This window comes from Carassius gibelio, chromosome B3 (genome assembly GCF_023724105.1).
Source record: "Carassius gibelio isolate Cgi1373 ecotype wild population from Czech Republic chromosome B3, carGib1.2-hapl.c, whole genome shotgun sequence".
NCBI classification, from domain to species: domain Eukaryota; kingdom Metazoa; phylum Chordata; class Actinopteri; order Cypriniformes; family Cyprinidae; genus Carassius; species Carassius gibelio.
Genome location: NC_068398.1, coordinates 20,544,419 through 20,569,748, shown reverse-complemented (window position 1 = coordinate 20,569,748; position 25,330 = coordinate 20,544,419). Strand labels below are relative to the sequence as shown.

The following is a 25,330-nucleotide window of genomic DNA, read 5'->3' as shown; positions in this document are numbered from 1 at the left end:
ATTTTTTTATTCATAAGTGTAGATTTTTGAAAACTACCCTTTCTTTTCCACACTTCAGAAATTAACTTACAATTCATATATATATATATATATATATATATATATATATATATATATATATACATACACACACACACACACACATTAACAAAGGGCGAGATTACCAGAGTTTCCATATTTAGAGGAGTAATGTGATGCATTTAACATATACACACCAGAACGTTTTTGAACTTGTATCTGGGACAAGTATTTATTCACAACATTCATGTTACTTGTAAATAAACATTACAAATGAAAGTGCTTAAAAAGTGAATAAACACCTCATATAAAATTTTCTCTGCTGTCCGCTATATATTAGGGCTGTGCGATTAATCGAAATCGAAATAAAATCGCGATTTGAGTGTGCGCGATTTCTAAATCGCTTTATAGCACGATTTTCCGCGTCCCTGACCTCCTGCAGTATGTTATCTGAACCAATCAGGATGCAGCGCACCTGAGTGGAGCGCGAGAGCAGAGCACTGAGAGCAGACTGGGCATATGCCTAACTCCAGGTTCACACACTGTCTGTGATGCGCAGCCTTTTTGTTTGTTTTTTGAGCCATGTTAACGGATCAGAACGTTCACACTGCACGCAGTAAAAAGATGAGAAAAGAAAAGGTTATAAATAGAACGGTGCGAAAAGATTTAATATCTTGCGCGTGAGCGCAGAGAGAGTTGTGAGTGCACAGGACACAGGTTGAATGAGAGGAGACACGTTGTAAGTCAGCATGTATCTGAGCCTTATACAGTCTATGATCTGAGCACGTGCATCTGGTTTTGATAACAGAGCAAAGGAAATCTGCGTGCAAGTCAGTGATGCGCGGGTTGATCCAAAATGAGCGAATTAAACCTTTATTAAACATTTAGGCATTGACCCGCGCATCACTGGTGCGAGTGGAAAGATTCGCGCTCGCGCATTAATGTGCTTTCGTATTACAATAATGCACTCTCGTTGCTGCTTCTGAACCGCTTACACATAAATTACTTTATACGCACTGCAGATGGAGTACGTGGCCCGTGGGCAATAAATATATTGGGCAAAACATATAACACCCTGAACACAGATCCCTGAACACGGTTTTGTTTTATTTTCTTTTTTTTCATGTCTAGACATTTTGTTTGACATCTTTACTTAGTGATTATTTTGACTTATGTCTGTTCTAGAGACATTTGACAAAGCTCTCATTGGTTTTCTTTTGGAAATAGGTTTAAAAATTATACTGAATGCATTTATGACAAAATCGTGATTAAAATCGAAATCGCAAAATTGATAAAAAAAAAAAAAATCGTCCATATCGCACAGCCCTACTATATATGCCCATTGTTTGCTGTACTGTTTTTATATTTTGAATACATTTTAGTCATTATAATCTTAAAAATAAAAAAAATAGCACTTTAAGAATTTCCATTGAGAATTGATTTCTGTAAAATTTGTTGTCCACGTTTTTCATTTTTATTCGTTTTTTCTCTTAACACATACTTATTTATACATTTTTATTTCAGTTTAAGAGTAGTACAACAATTATTAAAAAGATTATCAATAATATTATATATATGTATATATATATATATATATATATATATATATATATATATATATATATATATATATATATATATATAATATATATATATATATATATATATTATAAATATATATAAAAGAAATATTACCTTGGCAACTAGCTAAATATTCAGTTTGCATTTTCATATTTTGCACTAACATTTTATTTTCTTCACTATAAAAAACATCCAAACTAAGGGTTGATCAACACCAGCATATCGTTTATTGTTTTTCTCCAAAAGGGTGTACAAAAAATGAGAAATTAAAAGGAAAAGAAAAAGATGAGAAAAAAACTGTGGCAAGAGAAAGAAAGCAAAATCATATTTTATTAGAAATTCTTGTAGCAGTTGAACTGGAGGGCTGATAAAAATACTGAGACAAAAATAAACCTAATGGGAGACAAAAGACACAAGTAAAGAGCCAAGACCTCCCTCTGCTTTAAGGCCACCTTGTTCCACTGATCAAGTTTTAGATATAGAGTAATACACTTTGCGTACATTTATCTCCTCACTCAACGCATGCAGATAGAGTCAACGGCATTTAAAAATAATCTATTGCAACCTTAAATATCCATACATTTACAAAGACACACTCACACATTTCAGGAACTACAAATCCACAAGAAAAGAGCAAATGAGAGCGTACCTTTTTCCTATTACTTCTGTAGTTTATAAAAACAGTGAGCGTTTGCAGGATATTGTGTCATTTGTACCTTGGCGCACTGCGTGCAAACCCAACCAACAATTGGCATAAACACAGTGATTTGCGTCTGTGAAAAGTTTCTTCCAAAATTAAAAGCACATTTGGACAGAAAAGAAAATGCATTGGGAAGAAGACCAAATCATTTACAGAGAGAAAGCGGGAAAGTTGATTATGAAATTTAAAAAAAGCTGATGATTTGGGGGGAAAAAAAAGACTCATAGGAAGCTGAAAACAAAGGCTTCTTAAAAATAAAAAAGCAACTAAAATAAGGCTCAATATGAAAATATTATTTCCGTTCATGCCAAGAGCTTTCGATAAGTCATCTAAACCTCGCAATGCATTTCAATTTCACAGTCATCTTAAACATACACACACAGGGACTTGTGTGGCATTCAAGTTGTTGAACATTTTTGTATAATATTCAATGGCTTAGCAAGTCTAAATGGAGAATCTCCTCAAACGTACAGACAAAAGGCCATTGCACTGGAAGGCAGACGAGACATTTGCAAACACAACAAGCCATTATCATGGCCCTAAAACTACAGGCAAAACTATCTACAGACCACTTCCTTATGGCATTTAACAAATACAGACTTATCAGAACAGCTTTACCACATTCCACTAGAAAACCAAAAAAGAAGCAGTATTAAAACAGAAACAACAAGATGGCATTAATGATGTTTGTGCACAACTATATGAACCTCTGGAGAGGTCACAGCTTATGGCCACAAGTCACAGTTTCACGCTGATGTGTGCATATTAAACCTGGGATGGAAGTGTTCATTCAGATGTACAGAACCCCCTTCCTGCTCAAACCCCAACTGCCGACTGTTTGTGGATTTAGAGTGTAAAGATGATTCATTTAGTGAACAACCGCTTTTAACAAATGAACACTAGGGTGACACTGCTGGATCACTGCGACCCATCCATATTCCTGAGCAATGCTTCCGAGCCACACGGATACGTATGTGCTCAAAGTCCCACAAAACCTCATCACAGAGAAGCCCACAGGAAACAGTCAAAAAAAATTGATGCGATGACAGGAAGTGGTGGAGTTGGGGGGCCGGGGCGTGGGGGAAAGCATCATAAAATGTAACTTCGTCTGAGACCTAGTTCCCTGTGAATATCTTAATTTTGTCGAACAAGCTTGGTCCCATGCAGCAAGGCATATGTACACACTACAGCTCATCACAGTACATTCACTCAGCTTAGTGGTACTTATCTACAAACGCCTTTACAAGAAATAACTGAGGAAACAATATTAAACACTAAAATAAGATATGCAAGGAATATTTATGTTTAATAAAACGGGCATGGATATCACTAGATGGCATCAATAGATGGCAAATAATAACAAGCGTTAGGTCGAATAAAGAATATTATCCAAAACACTAGAGGGCGCCAGAAATTATGGCTGATATAAGACTGTGTCTACGTTTCAGCAAGTCTAAATCTTAACTTGTCATCAAATTAATTTTAGAGTGGTAAATATTCAGTAAAGTTAAATGTTATCTGAGCAAATGTGGTGTTTACAACTACATTTGGTAAAAGATCCTCATGCTTAATAAGATTGATATTGTCTGATTGGATCATAGATTTGACATGATCTGTCAAAATAGCAATTCTTAAATGTCAAAAGAAGATAAAACAAGGATGAAAAAAAATGAATGAAAAGATAGGGGGGTGTGAACTCAAGTGAGTTCTTTACAGTACAGTGTAACCCTGTAGATTCACAGATAAAATACCCTGCGCCAGCAAAGCCAAAAAATTAAAGACAAAAAATTAAAATCAAGTTTCCCCACTTTAGGGGACGCTGTTAAGCCATTTAGTTTGAAAACCGTACAGATTTCTGTAACTGAAGTGAGGGACATATATCGATCATAAAACAAAACGTATAGGTTCACTATGCACATAAGAGATTGCTGAAGAATCTTGATGCAACAACCCAGAATCTTTACCTGAGTGTATAATCTAAACCATCTTGAAACCGAAAACCAACAAAAACCAAATCGACACTAGTACTGCCAAACAGATCGTAATGACGCTGATAAGTGAATCATCCCACCTATAGGGACGCAAAGATTTTGGTCACAATCAACTAACTGTTAACTCCACAACACTACAAAAAAAAAAAAAAGGCATTTTCTAAAGCTAAATAAAAATGAAAACCAAGCAGAGAAGGAAGGGTGGGAGGACAAAAAAATAAAATGAACAACAACACACAGAGGGGGAAGCTAATCAACCTTATCACGTGGTGGTATATCTGTGATTGTGTTGTGATAAGAGGAGAAACCTGTATCAACTGCTTGTGTGCTTGAAATGTGTGTGTGTGTGTGTGTGTGTGTGTGTGTGTGTGTGTGTATGCGTGTACTGATGAGGGCAGAGTATATAAAGGGTCATCATCATTGGATAGGGAGGAGAAAGGTGCTTTGGAAATCATTGAGGATTATGCGGTCTTGGTGATGCTCTCTGCATCCTTGGAGGCCCAGAGCTCCTTGTGCTGCTTGCGGCCGAAGCCCTCGTCGTAGTTCCCTTTACTCTTGAAGAGCTGCTGGAAGTGTGGTTTGCAGTAGAACTCCCCTGCCAGCGCTGCATAGGTCCCCAGACTGCAGAGCGCACAAGATAACGTTAGAAATACATACTTAAAAAAAAAAAAATATTTCTAAAATGTTAGTGCATTAAATTGACAATTGAGTGTCGGAAGTCACTTCTCAAAAAGAAGACTTCTTTGTTCAACTGCTGTAGTTTTGGGCGTTTTCTCAGGCTGTGCTGATGAGGAAGTGACTAACCTGAGTTTGGTGTTGCAATGCTTGCAGCAGAAGCACGTGGTGTGGAAGATGAGGTTGTTGGCCACCAATCTCTCCATCGGATAAACCGTTTTCTCACATGTTGCACACGTCTCGTTCTGGGTCTTTAAACCGAAAGACTGGTAGGAAACGCAAGCATAGAGACATGCATGAGACAAAAACATATTAACCTACTTTCATTCGTTTTGAAGCTTTATTTGTCCTTATAAGCATATATCCTTAGTACAAATCTTACAGACATAAGTCTAGAGAAGTAAAAAATTTAATTTAAACTTAATGCATTATTAAAATGCACTTCATCTTTTATGAAATTTATTATAAAATAATACGTATACGTATATATAATCATGTTCAAAACCCCATGGATTAACAAAATCGAATGCTTTACCAGAGGGAATGCTGGGTATGGTGGAAAAGATTAAGAAGAGACAAGAAGGATGTGAACAAAGTGATGTACCTTAGAACGCTGAACGGGCTTGTCATCAGACGCGTTCCTGTTGTCCTGAAACAAAAAAAAAAAAGAAAGAAAGAAGATGAAGGCATTGGTCTTAAATCAGGTTACCCGTGGCAAAACTTTTTTTAGGCCGAGCCTGGTGAACACCACAGCATAATCCCGCCATCATCTGTCCTTTAACCTGACACAGTCCAAGAATCTCCCTGCAGTCCCTCCATCTGGCCGTATGCTCTTACAAGCACCTTCTGTCTGTGTAGCCACATGCACAAATGCATGAAGAGGGATCAACGAACAATAAGCCTGGTGACACTTTAGAAATAAAGACCCTGCTCACACACGCTTTCGGGTTCAGCCAGTCTACAGCTACAATATGACATTACATAACACAAGCCATGTCCCACGGTCAACTCCGCACCAAATATTTGAAACGGCTGCCAGCCTGAACAGGCCACCAAATTACACACAGGAGAGATTGGGAACTTAAGAACCAAGCGTTTCTACGAAAGATTTCGGACAAAATGCTAATGACAGGGCCAGGGCTTGGGACACACCTGAACAACACTGAAGCAGCAACACTATACTCTGAAAACAGACCCACAGAGAGTCTAAAATGTTTAAATGCATCATCTGCGGAGCGGACAGGTTTTTATGTAACTGCTCGGGTCTGTCAGAAAGCCAAGAGCAGATCTCCACCTCCACTACAGCAGCTATACTTGTCTCTTTGGTCGAAATCTAGAGCTTGAATCGCACACAGATCTATTGTTGTTGTTCTTGATGTAGCTCTAGTTCTAATTTGCTTGGCTCAGACAGGCAGCGCAAGCATCAGTAATGACCATTATATCACATCAGACATTCAATAACACCACTTTCCACAAATTACAGCCATTATCCAGAGGGACTTCATGCTCTCGCTCACATACGATCAAAGCCCGGAAATGAGATTACAACCTCTCAATCTCAACATGATAATATTTGCTTACAAGAACATTATCAGTATCAGGTACAAAATCATTGAGATTTTAACATTAAGACCGTAAAAATGCTACAGTAGAAAAGCTGTTAATTGGTTAAGTTTCCGTACTATATAAGATGAATAACTGTAATTACATTTAATGTCATTTAACAGTAAAATACTTATTTTATACTGGCTTTTGGAATTTTTTCACTGAAATATGTTTTTTATTCTTTTTTTTCTTATCAGTAGCATCTAGTGTTGTTAAATTAATGTTTATTGGCTTATTTCATTGATTGTGTTTAGTCTCTGTGTGAATGACACTGGGCATCTTTAATATTCATATTTACTTTCTCCACTTGTGGAAAATCTGTTTGTGATGAGGTTTGATGCATTATGTGACCCATCACCAGATTTTTTTGGTGGTCATCGGTGTAAGGTACAAAACAGACGTTAGTACATTAATAGGTTGGTATATTAAGTCTGTAAAACATGAAATTTTGCGACCATATATATATATATATATATATATATATATATATATATATATATATTTTAATGGTAAATGTCTGGCAAATACAGCAGGTTGAATTTTACTGTAAATGTCACTTTTTTTCAGAGTGCTAACAAATTCTCTTGAATCAATGCATCCTTTCATTTATTATTTTCTTAGGATTATTCACCTCATTTTACAATGTGAAACCAGGCTATTTTGTGATTCATTAACTACTATATGTAATTAACTAGAAGAATAAAGTGCAGTAATTTTAATTATTTATTAAGAATTTGTATAATTTTAATATTCTTTTTCAAACATACATGCCAACAACAACATTTTTGTTTACATTCCATGATGTTAAAAAAAATACAAATACAAATAAAATGCATTCAATAGATATACCGCGTAAAGCATTACAATTTTCAGAACGGAATAAAAGTAACACTGTTGACACATCTCAAACCACGTGTTGCGAAAGGAAGTGCAAAGTGTCTCTGTATCGGCTTGTGAAGTGTTTTATTGTACAATGTATACTTTAGTCACCTCCGGTCAATAAAGAACCATTTACCTTGTATTAGCCAATGCTATGCAGTAAAACGAGAAGCCAACATGATTAAGCTTTATCTGATAAAGTCACAACACACCCTGAGCGCAAGACAATCCTCAACCCACTTCCTGTTTTAGAGCATTTGTGTAACACGTTTGTTTCAAAACCATTGCCAGAGAGATTTACATATTTGTGTGCATTTAGCATAAATATCAAGATCACCATTTACATTTAAAAGCACAATTCTATTATTAATATTTATAATAACAAAAAAAAAAATCTGTCTTCTAGTTAGCAGAAGTGCAATAAAATTATGCCACACACACTATTAAATCCATAACAAAGATGCTTGGGTCAGTCACAGTTGAAATGGTGGCAAAAACGGGATTAGAGATGTGTGAGCGTTAATACACACACAAGAGAAGCACACAAAGCAATGGAGCTGGGTACTATCTCAGCTTGTGCCATCTGCCTCTTTTTGCCTTATTTGTACATACGACGAAGAAAAAAAACACATTCTCTCAGCACACACACATGCAGATAGCACTGCTGCCCAACCGTCTGCACTGTGGCAGGAAGGAGTGGTGACACATCTTCTTCCTGTGTTCTGCTCTGATGCACTTTATGATGCGGAGTTCTAATCCGGGCTCCCTTGGGACCCTCAAAAATCAGTCATTAGCTGACATGCACACTGAGACGAAGCTTCAGTGCTGTATGCATGCCATATGCAGTCATGAGACACTGAAGATCGCTGCATTACAGTTCATATGACCAGCTCTTCTGGATTTCACAACGACACTCTCAGAAAAAAAAAACCCACCATGTTCTCTTTAAAGTTCAACCTGGTTTCAAAAACACTACCTTGCGTGTGAATGTCAAAAGAAAGGAAATGCAATCAGGCCATTAAATATAAAGTGATCACTACAGTGTGGAATCCGACATTGTCACAGACAGTGTTTTTTTTCAAGGCCTGTTAATACTCTAATAGGTATTTTAGATATAGCCATATATCCATTAAAAAAAAAAAAGTTGCAACTCAAACATGGCACTGTGTAGTGTGTATGAGTTATTTTTACCACAGACAAGAGTATTTTTATGCATTTCAATATTAAAATAAATAAGTTTGATACATTGATAACTCGCTATCACAGAAGTTACAATAACTTCCAGAACTTTTAGAAATGGAAAAATCCACTTTATTAATTCTGAATAAATTCTGAATGATAACATACTCTTTTTTTTTTTTTTTTTCTGATTTCAACATCAGAAAACCTTGCTCTCCTTTTAGCTTCTAGAGTTCGGACTACACAGAACTGTGCAAAAAAGTGAAGTAGAGAAAGTGCAAGACAGAGCAAACCAAACATCTACCAAAATTAGATGGTCTGTGACCCAGGCTAGTACGTTTACATATTTGAACCTTTGCTCCCCTCTCAGACACTGACATATCTGTGATGCCCTGGGATTACCAAAGGTCAGTATTTTACTCTCTCCCACAGCCACATACTGAGCCCACACAGCATTCACTCTCCATTACTCTTGCTCTATTGTACTGGACTGTAGACGCTCCTTTAATCTCATTAGCTGGACAAAATCCCATCAGCTGCTCCCCATGGGTCCAGACAGCCAGGGGAATAAGCAGGAGTTCAGTGGACTGAAACATCATGCGGTCAGCAACTCATGCATCCCCTGTTCACCTGGTGTCTAATGCATCTTGTGATCTGGCATGCACAGAACCATTTGTGGTACCACTGCAAATGCCCACAGAATATCTGCCTCAACGTGCAGTGCCATGCATATTAGATGATTTTTACTAATGGGTGTAAATGGCAATCTGTTTTCAGGACCAACTTGTGGATGGATCCTCTGGAATATTAATATTAGTGCTGTATGTACGATTGACACCGAGTGGTTGAACTAGGTTTTGCATCTAAATTCAAAATATTGGAGAGGGTTTTTTCACCTGGCAAAACCTCCTCAGACTTGACGCACACACAGGTTGCTGGATTGACAACACAAACATCAACGAGCGCACTTGACGATGAATGTAATTAAATATGCCGTGTTTTCAACCAACTGGTAACCTGGGGTGTTGAAATACAACTGAGTGGGCGAGTTTCAGAAACCAAAGAAAAGATCGACATTCCAACTCCCAACACATATTCTAACTGTAGCATTGCTTTTCAGATTAGCAAGCATGTTAACTTGGCATGTTTCTTAAATATCTGCAAACATATTATAGTACTTTTATAATTTAGTCAAGTCAAAATCTTACATACAGCACCTTTAAGTAAAAACAGGCCAACCTAGATATGGATTGAATCAATTGTGCCCTTTTGCCACAATGTGCCAAGCTCTTTATTTCTTAAAGAACAAGAGAAAGGAGTCAGATTTAGAAGATTCCTTGCAACACAGATAAGATGTTCATGCTGCAACCCTGAGGGAGTCTGGCTGGGCTCCATGTATGAGAAGCAATGTTTTAAAAGACGCTGGAAGGCACATTTTTGCAGAAGTAAAGCCATGATTGATCTCCCTGTAACTAGAAAAGCAAAATGAGCCATCAGGCAGCAAAATACATACATTAATTTACCAATTGACACATTTGGGTTAGCCGTCCTCCACTAGTGCCTATCAAGAAGTAATTTTCCAAAAGATTTAGTCATCTTGTACATTTCCCCACTGCAACGCATTGCTTAATTTCAGTTTAAATGGATAACTCACAGGAGATATAAAACAGAAAGCAAATGCCCAAAATCTATGTCTGCCAATTACTCTTGTATCAAAATACATAACAGTGGCATACGTTTTTATTGAAAGCTTCAGTTTAGCTTAGCCAAATTTCTACCTCATGGTTTGTTTCGTACGTATCATTAGACCCAAGTGCTTTTCCAATCATTATCGTGCTTATTTTCATAAGTTGCTGCGAGCAGAAACACCCTGTGTCAGAGAGAATGATTGCGTGAAAGTATTTGCATGAGGATGCAGAAAATGCTAATGCTTGAACACTTCTAAAGAAGAACGTGAAAGTAAAGTCGATGCGTTGAGCCGCAGACAGAAGCTGATGCTGGAGTCTACACACGGATGTGAAACTGTAAATGGGTTTAGGCAGAAAAAAAAAAAGAAAAAATTCTGAAGACGACTGTACAGGATGTTTTATAGAGAAGGCTTGTGGGCAGGGTTGTAGAGGAACAGTCTAATGTTTCATTTGACTCCCGAGTACACCTTTGACCAAGAGAAAGTGCATGGTGTAAAATTTCACTTGTTCAAGCTGAAGTGGCACCACTAGAACACAACAGTAATATAAATAAATAAAATTCTTTAGCTTCAGTTTATGTTTACTATACTTCGCAAAACAATTGCAAAAGAGCAGAAAACCACTTGATCTTAACTTGCAACGGTACTGCTAGGACACATCCCTTTTTTTGAAGCCTTTCAAACATGTTCAGACAGTTCGAAACTTGATCTAGGCACTTCGTGGTACTTCACAAAACACAGCCATCAGCATCTACCAAACCGTGATCTTATCACAAGGAAGGGAGTGCATGTTGCAATCAAAAATCATAAAACATACACAGAAGAACAGCCAAGAGGCCTGCTCTTTCAATGGAATTTAACAAACATGGAAGAGATGGCAAACCTCTTCTCCTTTGCCCTTTCACACACTCATTTTCACACAGGAAAGCCATTCTAGCACAAGAAAAAAAAACTGCAACAAAAGAGCCTTTATGAAGGCTAGAAGTGTTCGATATGAGGTGTCTTGAAATCGGGTTAAACTCAATGCCAGTCAGGGCTCGACAAGCTTAACATATTAAACACTCAAAACACCTGCATTAACATATTAAAAAGTACATATTACACCACAAATACATATATATGACCCGATATTGAAGTAAAAGACATACTGCTGGGCCTGGGACACACAGATAACCACCGCATCGACTGCAGCTAGTCACTCAGTGGAAAGTTCTATTTAGGCCTACGGAGCGAGCCTAATTTCTTCTCTGTCTCCATATAAGGAGACAGTTTTTGCAAGGGAAAAAAGGGTTCCATTATCACTCTGCAGAGGCTGTCCCAGAGTCCTTGTTGGCATAATTTCATTAGCATGGAGATCTAAGAATAGTCTAGAGACTAAGAGCAGACCGTGGACTAGAACCTCAGTGTGTGACATTCAGCTCAAACAGGAACATCACCTACGCACAGCGTGCCACAACACCGTACAAAAGAAAACACTGCGTTTGATGGCAGATTTGAACAGACCTGAATGGATAAACACACCTAGATTCCCGTGATTAAATTATCTGATGTTCGTATGAAAGATAATGTGAAACACAAACCCACTATGGAATCTGGATGATTTCTCGGGGCTTCCCAAATACTTTTAAGTCCCTGCAAGTCACAACGTTTTGAAACACCTGGAATGACATGCCTCCACGTTCTTTTCTGATAACTGGACAGTTGACGCCGCAGGCTATCATCTCCACATGAATAATCTGTGTACACAATCTTCAGGGCTTCGTTTCATCTGAAAGCCCTGAGGGCCTATATGCCGTTTACTTTTACCTTCAGTGTACAACAAAGAAGGACACCTCCGATGAAAGAAGCCATCGTTAAAAACCAACACTCTGAAAGGGGTCACATTCAAGTTTATTTGTTCCATTTGCTTGAGCATCCGCAATCTCTTATGCACATCATTTGCTTAAAGAACCATTTCCTTGTGCTGTTGAATTCCCAGTGGAGCCAATTAAACCGAGAACGTGCATATGTTTGATCAGACAATCCACTGGCAGATGGCGAACCCGAACCGCCAAAACAAAGTCCAAAATAAATGGGCCCTTTAAAGATTAAAAATACACACATTTAAGCTTAAATGGTTGAATATAATTGCTAAAAATTAATCATTGTACAGCAGTTAGTTCCTCAAGTTTGATTCAGTAGTGGTTTACGGTAAAACTGTGACGTTTCACTCTAGCCTGGACTGGAGTATGCAGAAGTTTCAATGTGGAAGTCAAAGCATCTACATATTCTGTGTGTGAAATTCTGTCACATGAGCTTTTTGCAAGTTTTTTTTTTCTTCTTTTCACATTAGGGTGTGGGGAGTGAGCAAATCCTTGTCGCTGAAGTGCACACAATCTCTGTTCCAGACCAGAAACACACAAAACTACTTTCAGAACAATTTTTCGTTGCACAAAATAACTGGCAAATTTTTCGTCTGCAATGCTGGATGCTCAATATTATTCAGGCTATTAGAACTCGCATTCTGGTTATAATAATGAATATCAACACAACTGTGCTCTCCTGCAGTCTCAGGTCTACGACAGAATCACGGTCAAGCGTGATATTCCTCGCATCATCAAAATGATAACCATCTAAAACTGGACAATAGACCTTCAATTGTTCCCATAATTATCGTGTGCATATATGGTTTCAGCCAGCTGATGCTGGGCAGGAGTTAAACAAACCAAACGTAACCAATACAACATTAGGTGGAGAAGATTCACATGTAAAAAACATTTACATAAATTTCCACATAAAACCTGTGCCTAGTCACTGCTTCCCATGATACCAAGAGAAAAATAAAGGCTGTTTGTCTACGAAAGCAGCCTAGAGTTTAGGCAACATTTGGATTGAGTAATGAGTGCCAACCTCAATAATTTCACACTCAGAAACAAACAGAATTGGACATCTGAATACACGACAAGTCACTTTGGATAAATGTGTCTGTCAAATGATGAATAAATGAAAATGTGGTCAGACAGGAGAAAATATGCATTAGACACGGACAGGCTGGGCTAAGTACGCAATTTAATGTAATCAAGCATTAAAAGCATCATCAAAATGTTTTGTTACAAAAACCCCGTGTAAGTTTAACACTGCTTCAGTTCAGGTCCAGCTTTGGTGAACTAAACTGGGTCGACGAATACCAGGTGTCAAAACCAGAAGGCTTTGTTTTCGGTCTAAATTCATCTGGACACACGCATTTACAAGAAGACACATGACAGCTTTGGATCCTGAGACCTAGCCTCCAACAGCACAGGACTGATTAGTATTCATCTTCTGTATCCAATCTTAAAGCTCACATAAATACATGTCTAAATAAGCGAATGATCTGCTTTGCTGGATCACTGCAACATTAGTAACGTAAGTCTAAGCCCAGTATCCCACAGTTAGCTGTTGATAGCCCTCTCGCTAGCGGACTGCACCTCTCCACAATAGACGACGAGGGGGTCGCTGGGTTCACTAGCTGCAGCTGAATCAAAGCGGAGAAGCTCACCATCTGGGTGTATTTATCAGGCTGCTGAAGAGAAATGGGGTTGATGCTGCCCTGTCCGATCCACTCACTGTGTGCGACTCGGTTGAAATCTCATTCGCTTCCTTCGCTGGTCTAAACGATTAACTCCGGTTGAGCTCACTGAAACGTACCAGCACACGCTGTGATCGTTCGAGCTGCCTAGAGAGCTTGACGTGCTTTTCACCCCCACCTCACTCTTTTCAACGGATGGTTTTTTTTTCTCTCACTCTCTCTCTCTCTTCATCACGCCCTTTTTTACTCAGCAGGATGTCGCACGCGATTGGACGCAGCTCCTCGCGCTCTCCTCCCACCTCACAATTAGGTGCATTTTCTGATGAGACTTTTGAAGAAAACATTTCCTCACGAATTCCTAAACTGGAATAACGGCGGAATATCTTGAGATGTCCACTTCGCGGAGCACTTTTGATCAAATAGAACAAACGTCTGAAGCAATAAAATAATTTTACAAAATGTGCAGAGCAGTTTATTTTATACAAGATGTAACATTAAAAATATAAAAGTAAATATTACGCTTTTCCACTGCACGGTATGGCACAGTATGGTTCGGTATGGTTCACTTTGTGGGGGTATTCCTCTGGGTACACTGTACCTGGTACTTTTAGTACCACTTCAGTTGACGTTCCAAGCATGGTTCCAAGTCAAACAAAGGAAGAAAAAGGCGCGTTTCCTTATATGTATGTGTTGCGATGATTTGCAGCGTGTTTCGTTATATAAAAAACATTTGAGGAAACCTATTGACTCTTAAATATCACACGGTTTACTTAAAATCTTATGAACAAATTTAAACCAACTGAGAAGAATTAACATTAAATTCAGCAAATACAGTTAGGGCTTGTCAGATGGATTTTGCATGGTAGTGTGGCGTGGCAACTTGAAGTTAATTAATTATGATATAACTACCGACTACGCCACCCCTCTAAAGTGAGGGGAACTAAATACTTGATGGAATTTAGACACACAGGTTCGTTACCATAGGAGGCAGAGACAGAGGCACTAGCGTATACAAATATTTATTAAATTCACAAAGTAGAAAATACACCTTTTAAAAGATCAGGCAAAGATATGAATCGACCAGGCATACATTAATCAGTTTTACGAAGGCTTACCCCTAGCAGGGTAGGCTAGCTGCAAAAGTGGCTATTCGTAAAAGCACACACACACACACACACACACACAGAGTGAGTTGAGTGACTACAAACGACAATCCACACTCCGTGCTCCAAACACCACCACCACCAGGATACTAGGACAGCTAGCCACCCGACTCAGGGGCCTAAAACACAAAGAACACAATTTACTCAAATGTACAAAACGAAATTAATCTAAAGCCTGATTGACTGAAACAATTACCAAAACACACAACAAAATGTAAAAAAAAAAATGAACAATGGTCACTTAAAGAAAACTAAAATGAAAAGGAAAGAAATATATATTTAAAGCAAAAGTTTTAACAAATCACTACAAAATCAAACAAAAATCAATTGTAACGAAAACAAACAATAACCAAAAACCATACAATGATACGAGCACAACAAAACTTAATTAAACAGCTAAACAACAAAACAGCAAAACAACAAAACAGCAAAACAGCAAAACAACAAAACAGCAACGCCGTCTTTAATCTGCTATTATGCAGGAGGCGATCTTCCCCACCCGAAAACAGGCGGACGTTCCCAAAACTTTGTCCTACAGGTATTGACTACAGCGTTACACACACCTCATACAGTTGCTCACAGCACAAGTCTCAGAAGATTACTTGAATGAAATCAGTCTAACCAGGTGGCAAGAACAGCCTGAAAACCACAACGAAGCCAGGAATAATGGGCTATTCAAGCTGCAAAAAGGCGACTCCAGCTTTGTTAGGCGGGAGCGCACACGTACCGGATGGGCGGGGCCAACAATGACGCATCCCAAGTAGCCTAATCACAGCCTTTATAAAGCAATGACTGAGCCCTGATAGGCCGTTTCTAAGTACCAGGGGAGGGAGATTATCTACTTTGCCACAATCTGCCCCAGCCATTTTATCGTCGCCCCGACGATAAAACAACTCTAATCACTGACCATACTACTCAATTCCTAGGTCTAAACAGGGCAGAAACAGAATTGGATACAGTAGCCCTTGGCTGTACTACTTCACCTACTGCCCGTGGGAGATGGTAACGGTTAGGATGCTGCCCAGCGTTAGCCCTCCCTGTACGTCGCACAGGACCGGCACCAGGATTAGGCTCATCTGCTGGCAGGGGCTCTACAACCAATGAGGTCGCCGGCTTTACACCAGATTGTCCAGCGGCCCCCAAGAGAATTGGTTCAGTAGACTCTGCTATTCTCTGCATTGCAGAGGGACCCGACGACACCAGGTCCTGCATTACTGTCCTACCCCCTACTTGGGGAGTTTTAGGGACCAAGGCCCACAAATCCATTTCGTCCAATGATGAGGACTCCTCCAATGGTGGTGCCTCAACTACCTCTGGTATTTCTGAAACGCCAGAAATAGGAGAATCTTTTTGTATCCTAATTTTTAACAAGGAACGGTGGACATGCTTTACCCTACTCGAATCATCCACAGGTGCTATGGTATAAACGGAACCTCCTGTTTCAGGTGCTCTCACAACCTGATATACCACCGGGCTCCAGATATCCTGGATCTTACGGCGGCCTCTCACGCCATAATTACGGAGGTAGACCAGCTGCCCTTCTCTCAGTGGGACATCCCGAACATGCAAGTCATGCCTTTCCTTACGACGATTTGCAGCTGCCTTTAAGTGTTGTCTAGCTCCTTCAAACGCCACCTGCAATCGGGTTTGATGCTCCAAAACCCAGTCATTCACACCACTAGACCCCCTCTCCTGGCCCCTACCCAATAAGACATCAACAGGGAGCCGAGGCTCTTGGCCAAACATTAAAAAATAAGGAGACTCACCAGTGGATTGATGAGGAGTGGTGTTGTAACAAAAGAGTAACTGAGGCAACGCAGAGGGCCAGTCCACCTTTCTGGGATTGGGCAAAGTGCGCAAAAGACCGTGCAAGGTTCTATTAAAGCGCTCGCATTGCCCGTTACCGGCCGGATGATAAGGGGTCGTATGGGACTTTTCAATCTGATAAAGGCTACACAGTTGTTGGATGAGGGAAGACTCAAAATTCCGACCTTGATCGGAATGAATACGAACAGGGACGCCAAACTTGAAGAACCACTCGGTCACTAAGACCTGGGCCACCGTTTCTGCCCGTTGGTCCCGGGTGGGGACTGCCAACGTATACTTGGTGAAGACATCAGTCATCACCAAGACATTCTCCAGCCCCAAACGGGAAGGCTCCAACAGAGTAAAATCAATTGCCAAGATTTCATTCGGTCTAGATGCCAACAAATGGCCCATAAAGCTCTGAGCAACAGGTTGTGAATCTTTGGCAGCCTGACATCTTTCACAGTCTCGACACCACTGAACTACATCTGATGTCAGGCCTGGCCAATAACAACGTTGCTGCACCAATTCGGTGGTACGGTCGACACCTTGGTGCCCATGACCTTGATGCATTTGAGTCAGAACCTCTCCCCGCAAGACAGATGGAAGGACTAGCTGAAAAATCTCCTCACCACCATCCGGACGGAAAATACGTCGATGTAAAATTCCTTGCCTTTCCAACAACCGATCCCACTGACGCAGTAGGACTAAGCCAGGCTTAGATAGTAGTTTACGCTCCTTCAATGTTGGCCGTATCCCCTGCTTCCAAAAAGGCAAAATCTCCCCTATAACCGGATCCGCCTCCTGCAAAACCCTCAGATCACCTGCAAAACTAGGCAAGGCCAAAACCACAGACTGGGTCACCGGTGCCGCTTTCTCTGCCACCAGTACTTGCCCCACACCAGCTGGAACCTCAGTCCCAGGCAGCCATTCTCTTACTTCCAATGGGGCAGGGGTGTTCTGTCTCGACAATGCATCGGCGTTCTTGTTACTTCTACCTGACCGATACCTGAGGTCAAAATCAAAAACGGCGAGCTCGGAAGCCCAACGTTGCTCGGTAGCCCCAAGCTTAGCGGTGGTCAAATGACTGAGGGGATTATTGTCTGTAAAGACAATACACTTATGCCCTAAAAGATATTCCCTAAACTTCTCGGTCATGGCCCACTTGAGCGCCAAAAACTCCAACTTCATGGAGCTATAGTTGGACATATTGCGCTCAGTGGGCCGTAGACCGCGGCTAGCATACGCGATTGGTCGTACCCTACCCCCTTGCTCCTGAGATAGAACCGCCCCCAATCCCCCATAACTAGCATCTACCTCTAAGATGAAAGGCTGGGAAAAATCAGCGTAAGCAAGCACTGGAGCAGTAGAAAGTCTGCCCTTCAACTCAGCAAAGCTCAGCTGGCACTGTTCAGTCCAGGCATCAGAAAAACCATGACTCCTTCGAGTCCTGGACTTACCGGCAGTCCATTCGGCCACCAACTTATGCAGCGGGGCCGCCAATTTTGCGAACCCTTCCACAAAGCGGCGGTAATAACTACTAAAACCCAAGAATGAACGCAATTCTGACACACTGGTGGGGCATGGCCATTTAGCTACAGCCTCAATTTTCCGAGGGTCAGTAGACACTCCCTGCGCCGAAATGACATGTCCCAAATATCTGACTTCCCGTTGAAAAAATGCACATTTACTCAATTTGGCCTTTAGCCCCTCCCGCTCCAGACGACTCAAGACAACTTCTAGCCGCTCTAGGTGCTGAGACACTGAGGAAGAAAACACTATGATGTCATCCAGATACAGTAGTAAGGAACTGCACTGCTGATCGCCAAACACCCGTTCCATTAGGCGCTGGAAGGTACTTGGGGCATTACAAAGCCCAAAGGGCATCCGATTCCATTCAAACAACCCGAAAGGGGTGCAAAAAGCAGTCTTGGGTCTATCTTGATCAGTGACAGGGACCTGGTTGTACCCACTAGCCAAATCCATAGTGGAAAACCAACAGGCCCCTGTCAGAGAGTCCAATGATTCCTCAATGCGCGGGAGCGGGAAGGCATCTTTTCTTGTTTTCGCATTGAGCTGACGGTAGTCAACGCACATGCGCAAAGTACCGTCTTTCTTTTTGACAAGAACAATTGGAGAAGCGTAGGGGCTACAGCTCTCCCTAATAATGCTGGCCTCCAACAACTGGTTAATGTGGGACTTCACCACCTCATATTCCGAAGGTGGAATACGCCGGTACCGCTGCCTAACAGGGACAGAATCCAGCAAGGGAATGTCATGAGAAATCAAGTTGGTACATCCTACATCACCATCATGGCATGAGAATACTGACTGGAACTTATATAAAAGAGCCCTGACCTGGCCCTGTTCTACTTCTGGCAAAACAGACAAATCAACTGTTTCAATCTGTTCCTGTACAGTGGCAGTCGCAGCTAAGGCTTGGGAACTTACGGTGGCTACAACAGATTTCACTTCAGTTACCCCAGCAGGCAGACTTACCATACAAACACTATTTAGCACTCCCAAAACTGTTTTAGAATGCAGCATAACATCCGCAGTTCCCACATTTACCATAGGCAAGTAGGCAGTGCCTCTTATGACCTGTACCAGCGCTGGAGAAGCCAACAAACCCGCGGGCAACCCAGACTCTGGGGGCTCAAACAGTACTAACCCCGCTGCATATTGTTCAGAACAAGTCGCTGCTACAAACTTCATCGTGCCACCTGGGATGCGACATGACTCACGACCCCGTAACCTAACCGGACCAGGGTGCCTTGCTGAACCCTGGTCTTCCAAACGGTGACAATATTGAAGTGCCTGCATGACAAAGCTAGGGGCCTCAACGGTTACAGCAGACTCGAAAAGAGCAGGGCCATGTTGTCCAAATAACTCCTGGTAACAACGGCTCAGGACATTCATCCCGAGTACCCCTGGGACTTGGTCACAAATCCCACCAGGAGGATCCCGGACAACAAGCACTCCACACTCCGAAATCACTTGCCCACACAATTCGACATCCAGTTCCATGTAGCCAATATATGGAATCGAAAGACCGTTTGCAGCCCGAAGTTGTAGCCACTGGCACGACTTAAGTCGATCCGGACCCCATGGTTCAAAATATTTACGAAACCAACTTTCCGTTATTGTGGACACCATGGAGCCAGTATCGACCAAACATGAAATTTGGACCCCACCCATTCGAATAGCAAGGTGCGGGCATGAAGACATTAAATGAGACACACTTGAAACACTAGAGCCGGTCAATTCCCCAACCGCGCCTTGGCTCGGCGACACGGTGGGGACTAGTTTCCCGACAACGCAGATGGACCAGGCTGTCTACCCTCAGATGACGACGCAGTGGGCAAAGGGGGTTGCGGACGAGGGGGAACACGCTCCCCATCGCACTCTCTAGCAAAGTGGCCAAGTCGTTGGCACCTCCTACATATAATGGGGCCGCGGTGAGGAGGCTGACTACGTGACTGAGGGGCCTGCAAGCGAGCAAAATTTTGAGTTAGCTTATTTAATTGCTCTTGCTGTGATCTCAGCATTTCCCTCAGTTCACCTAGTTCAGAGCGCTGAGGAAATCTACCCACCCGTGACTCACCTTGTACACCATACTGAATCCCATAGGCGGATGGAACAGAATTGCTTCGTCCTCTTGTACTCCCCAACATTCCCTCCCTTTCCCATCTAAGAGCTTCGCTTCGAACTTCCAACAATGTTAACATTGGCTGACGACGTATTAACTGTTTTAATTCTCGGCGAAGGGCCACGTCACAAACATGTTCAATGAACTGATCGCGTAGCAAAACTTGTGAATTTGGCATAACATACGGCGATCGCTGCGTCACACGTTCTAGGAGACCCATCAAAGCTAGGGAAAACTCCAACAATGATTCACCCTCCTGCTGCTTTCTAGAAAAAAATGCCTCCTGTAATGAGACATATGACTGTGAGCAACCATATAATTCCCGTAACACCAAAATAATTTTATCTGGATCATTTCGCTCAATCTCCGAACGGTACCTAATCTCTTCCCTTGCCTCCCCCTCCAAGTGGTCAAACAAGAAGAAAGCTTGATCAGAAACAGACAGGTGACGAGCCTGCATACAAGCTTTGGCGTCTTCAACCCACTCATCAATGCTCAGACCAACCCTGCCATTGAATTTTTGACATTTCCTGTCTCGAGGTACAAAAACGAATCGTTCTGGCAGGACTGCCTGTGCACTACTTGGCTGAGGGGGGGCAGCAACAGAAGGACCAGGAACAATAGAAGGTGCATCACTAGGGCCAGGAAGCGCAAGAAAGTGGTCTTGACGCAACCTCTCATTTTCTGCCCGCAACTGAGCTACTACTTCCCTCAGTTCCTGTAACTCTTCTTCCATAATTTTGACGGCCGTAACACTTACCAACAAGAGGGAGTAGACTCAAAGAATCAGAATCCACCAGACGTACGCTGCTGTTTTGCTGCTACTCCTTACCAATCTCACTGCAACAGAAAAATAAAAGAAAAAACAAAAAAACACAACCACTAATACCAGTGTCTCCGCCAAACACGGTACCCTGCCGACTACGCCAGAATGTGGCGTGGCAACTTGAAGTTAATTAATTATGATATAACTACCGACTACGCCACCCCTCTAAAGTGAGGGGAACTAAATACTTGATGGAATTTAGACACACAGGTTCGTTACCATAGGAGGCAGAGACAGAGGCACTAGCGTATACAAATATTTATTAAATTCACAAAGTAGAAAATACACCTTTTAAAAGATCAGGCAAAGATATGAATCGACCAGGCATACATTAATCAGTTTTACGAAGGCTTACCCCTAGCAGGGTAGGCTAGCTGCAAAAGTGGCTATTCGTAAAAGCACACACACACACACACACACACACACACACACACACAGAGTGAGTTGAGTGACTACAAACGACAATCCACACTCCGTGCTCCAAACACCACCACCACCAGGATACTAGGACAGCTAGCCACCCGACTCAGGGGCCTAAAACACAAAGAACACAATTTACTCAAATGTACAAAACGAAATTAATCTAAAGCCTGATTGACTGAAACAATTACCAAAACACACAACAAAATGTAAAAAAAAAAATGAACAATGGTCACTTAAAGAAAACTAAAATGAAAAGGAAAGAAATATATATTTAAAGCAAAAGTTTTAACAAATCACTACAAAATCAAACAAAAATCAATTGTAACGAAAACAAACAATAACCAAAAACCATACAATGATACGAGCACAACAAAACTTAATTAAACAGCTAAACAACAAAACAGCAACGCCGTCTTTAATCTGCTATTATGCAGGAGGCGATCTTCCCCACCCGAAAACAGGCGGACGTTCCCAAAACTTTGTCCTACAGGTATTGACTACAGCGTTACACACACCTCATACAGTTGCTCACAGCACAAGTCTCAGAAGATTACTTGAATGAAATCAGTCTAACCAGGTGGCAAGAACAGCCTGAAAACCACAACGAAGCCAGGAATAATGGGCTATTCAAGCTGCAAAAAGGCGACTCCAGCTTTGTTAGGCGGGAGCGCACACGTACCGGATGGGCGGGGCCAACAATGACGCATCCCAAGTAGCCTAATCACAGCCTTTATAAAGCAATGACTGAGCCCTGATAGGCCGTTTCTAAGTACCAGGGGAGGGAGATTATCTACTTTGCCACAGTAGCATTGCAGAATGTGTCTGGTAACTTGTCACCATATCAGGGCCTTGAATTGAACGACAGTAAATCAAGACATAGTTAATGCATGAGACTTTCTAGGTTGCTAACACTTGTGCCATACTTAAAAAGGGGTTCTATTATGCTTTATTAGGATAACGTTGCCAAAGGAGAAAAAAAAAATAAAAAACCCCTCAAACTACAAAACACATTTCCCCAGGATAAAAAGGGACCTAGTTGAGCTAGAGAAGGGATTGAGTGTCATCACTGCTTTCCAAAAAGGCAAACACACTTAGTTCCAATCATACAGGGTTAAATTGATTTGACTGATGCATTTACACTGAAGCTGCAGGTGGCTATAGTAAGGGGTGTGACATGACAAGCAGAGCCAATCACAACATACTGGCCCAGCTAAGGAGTCACAGCACACTTTGCTTTTCAGAATTTGGGCCTTCATTTGATATGTTCTTGCCAGACTGGAGAAGTATGAAATCCTGTTCTTGTAAACCTCCAAAACAAGAGCAAGACTATGTAAGGGAGCATAAAAGGACCCCCCCCCCCCCCCCCAATTGGAAAGCTTCACCATAGTGGTCAAAAGCAGTTTGGTTCGTATGGGAGTGGCAGCAAAGCCACAACAGGGTACAAATTGTAGATCTTAATAATTTCACAACCCATTAAGTTTTTTATTTTATTTTTTTTTATTAACTCAATACTTTGTTATTTTTGGCCATAGCCATAATCCTTAACATTGATGGGCCCAACAGAGGTTTTATCCCACCACAGATCTGAGGGACAAACAAGCAGTTAGAAAGAGCAGTGCATAAAAACGAGGTCAACCTAAACTATTCAGACCTTTATGGGGCTGGTCACTTCCTCTTCTGGTACTACACGTGGAGTCACAGCAGCCACACACCTGGTCAGAACCATCTGCAGACACCCAACTGACAAGACACCCTTAAGTTAAAAGCATTTCCTCAGTCACCTGTACACTTTAGGAGGTGGGGGATCATACCCATTAGCAGAGAAGGAACAAGCTTTCTGTTCAGGATTTGGAGTCGTTGTTGCTACGGCCACCTTCACCATGCATGTGATGTAAACCTGCAGAGACCATCATTTGTAGATCATGATAGCACAGCATATAAAGCATTGCACAGGTCACATACCAGTCCACTGTCTGGTTGCTGGAACCTGAAAGCCTCTAGCTGAAGCTGCAACTTGTCACCTTGAGTTCGAGGCATGAAGTGAGATCTGGAGCCTGTGAGCTTGGCATCAACCAGGCACCTGGGAAAGGAACCAAGTTAAACTGCAATACACCTAGTGTGGGAGACATGAGGTGCACCACTTACCCATTGTTCTCAATAAAGGAGTATCTGGGGACAGATGTGACATCAGGGACTATTGTAGCCACACAGCTGTCCACAAACACACGGATGGGAACATGGCTGTATGAAAGCACAGATGCTTCAAGGTTTATGATGTCACCCAGGAAGTATTGGTTAGAAGGCCTCTCGAATCTCCAGTCATCTACAAAGACAACTTTTAGAACAGGTTCACAAGCACTGGATAGTTACAAGAGCATTTGGTACACCAACCGGTCATGAGCTTGAGGGAGAAGACGAAGACCTCCTCTGCAGCTTCCATAGAGGTATATGGGACCCAACTGGGCACTAAGGAATCGCTGCTCACATTATGCTTTCTGCAAGGGAGTCAAACCATCACCTTACCCTGACTTCAGTACATCAGCAGCCTTGAACCCTGACCTCACCTTGAATAATGACACTCGATTCCAACCACTGCACTAATGCTCCGAACAATAGGAACACCAAATGAAGCCTCTTGTGGGGTGTGGAGAAGTTTGAAGGTGTAGACAAGCTCATCGTTAGTCACCTGAAGACAGGGGAGTCCTGTTAGTCACAAAACACTCCAAGCCACAGAAAGGGAACATTGAAACCTCACCATCACTACACTGCCACATCCATGCAATCCAGATTCAAAGACAAGCACTTGAGCAGAAGGGTCTTCTCCAGTTGCAGTACAGCCTCCCAGTGTAAGAGCAGAGGAGCTCACTAGCTTCCCAATCCCAAAGAAGTCTTTCTTGACTTCCACATATATGGAACCCTCTCTACACTGAGCCGCTACGCTGTTGGGAGGGACAAAGTGACGCGGATCAAAAGGGATGACTGGCTGCTGTGGTTCTTCTGGCAGGCTTGGAAACTGCCATGTCAGTTTTGTCACTGGACCCAGCATCTGTTCTTTTGACTGAACACCAAAAACATCTTGAGAAGGCCTCCTAAAGTCACTCTTGGCTGGTGTTTGGACAGGAAATCTTTGTGGGGCAGATGCAGGTTTACTGGGGCCATGTTTCTTGGGAATTGGAGGCATCCTAGAGTCGGTCTTCTGAACTTTTGCCCTAGGCATAAAGTCACCTGGGGTCCAATCATTTCTCTCGCTGGGACTCCATTGTGCTTCAGAAAATTCCAGCACAAAAAGGAACACCAATCCAACTTGCCCAAACCCCATTGTTGTTAAGCTTGCAGTTCAATAATGCATTAGTGCTCCACCATCCAAATTTATTCAGCTGAAAATCAGGATGGCTCCACCTCTCTCGTGACAAGCATCATTTTCCTCTATACCAGCTAATTTACTCAATCAATTTGTCACAGGTGAAAACCATTTATTTCTCTTTACTCAAAATAAACTATGCTCCCTTTAAGGACATGTTGTATTAGAAGCTATACTAAATGATTGTTTATTTTAAATATAAAAATGACATAAATTCTCTGAAACACAACCAACATCTTA

General features: G+C 41.6%; 2 protein-coding genes and 1 long non-coding RNA gene across 3 annotated transcripts; all 3 read right to left on the bottom strand.

Annotated features, from left to right (window-relative positions):
* Nucleotides 1–1,803: 1,803 nt before the first annotated feature.
* LOC127953688 (LIM domain-containing protein 2-like) lies at nucleotides 1,804–14,058 on the bottom strand. Its single transcript, XM_052552954.1, has 4 exons — nucleotides 13,833–14,058; nucleotides 5,570–5,614; nucleotides 5,095–5,231; nucleotides 1,804–4,911 (listed from the first exon to the last, which is right to left on the bottom strand). Exons 1-4 carry the CDS (start codon nucleotides 13,833–13,835, stop codon nucleotides 4,752–4,754), a joined length of 345 nt encoding a protein of 114 aa, XP_052408914.1. The 5' UTR covers nucleotides 13,836–14,058; the 3' UTR covers nucleotides 1,804–4,751.
* An 807-nt stretch (nucleotides 14,059–14,865) lies between these two features.
* On the bottom strand, nucleotides 14,866–15,897 carry LOC127953694 (uncharacterized). The gene is made up of 2 exons (XR_008153317.1): nucleotides 15,589–15,897; nucleotides 14,866–15,144 (listed from the first exon to the last, which is right to left on the bottom strand). It is a non-coding gene; the product is annotated as an uncharacterized LOC127953694 (long non-coding RNA).
* A 7,305-nt stretch (nucleotides 15,898–23,202) lies between these two features.
* On the bottom strand, nucleotides 23,203–25,127 carry LOC127952472 (zona pellucida sperm-binding protein 3-like). The gene is made up of 8 exons (XM_052550923.1): nucleotides 24,485–25,127; nucleotides 24,294–24,415; nucleotides 24,121–24,224; nucleotides 23,875–24,052; nucleotides 23,692–23,809; nucleotides 23,541–23,626; nucleotides 23,381–23,469; nucleotides 23,203–23,313 (listed from the first exon to the last, which is right to left on the bottom strand). Exons 1-8 carry the CDS (start codon nucleotides 25,046–25,048, stop codon nucleotides 23,246–23,248), a joined length of 1,329 nt encoding a protein of 442 aa, XP_052406883.1. The 5' UTR covers nucleotides 25,049–25,127; the 3' UTR covers nucleotides 23,203–23,245.
* Between the last annotated feature and the right edge of the window lie 203 nt (nucleotides 25,128–25,330).

Excerpts from the sequence above, each read along its gene's own strand:
- LOC127953688 (XM_052552954.1), bottom strand. Across the intron at positions 5,232-5,569 it reads AGCCCGTTCAGCGTTCTAAG|TCTTTCGGTTTAAAGACCCA; the intron begins GTACATCACTTT and ends GTTTCCTACCAG. Across the intron at positions 4,912-5,094 it reads CATTGCAACACCAAACTCAG|TCTGGGGACCTATGCAGCGC; the intron begins GTTAGTCACTTC and ends TGCGCTCTGCAG.
- LOC127952472 (XM_052550923.1), bottom strand. The coding sequence starts at position 25,048 with ATGGGGTTTGGGCAAGTTGGATTGGTGTTCCTTTTTGTGCTGGAATTT. Across the intron at positions 24,416-24,484 it reads GATGTGGCAGTGTAGTGATG|GTGACTAACGATGAGCTTGT; the intron begins GTGAGGTTTCAA and ends CCCTGTCTTCAG. Across the intron at positions 23,314-23,380 it reads AAGTGACCAGCCCCATAAAG|ATCTGTGGTGGGATAAAACC; the intron begins GTCTGAATAGTT and ends TTTGTCCCTCAG.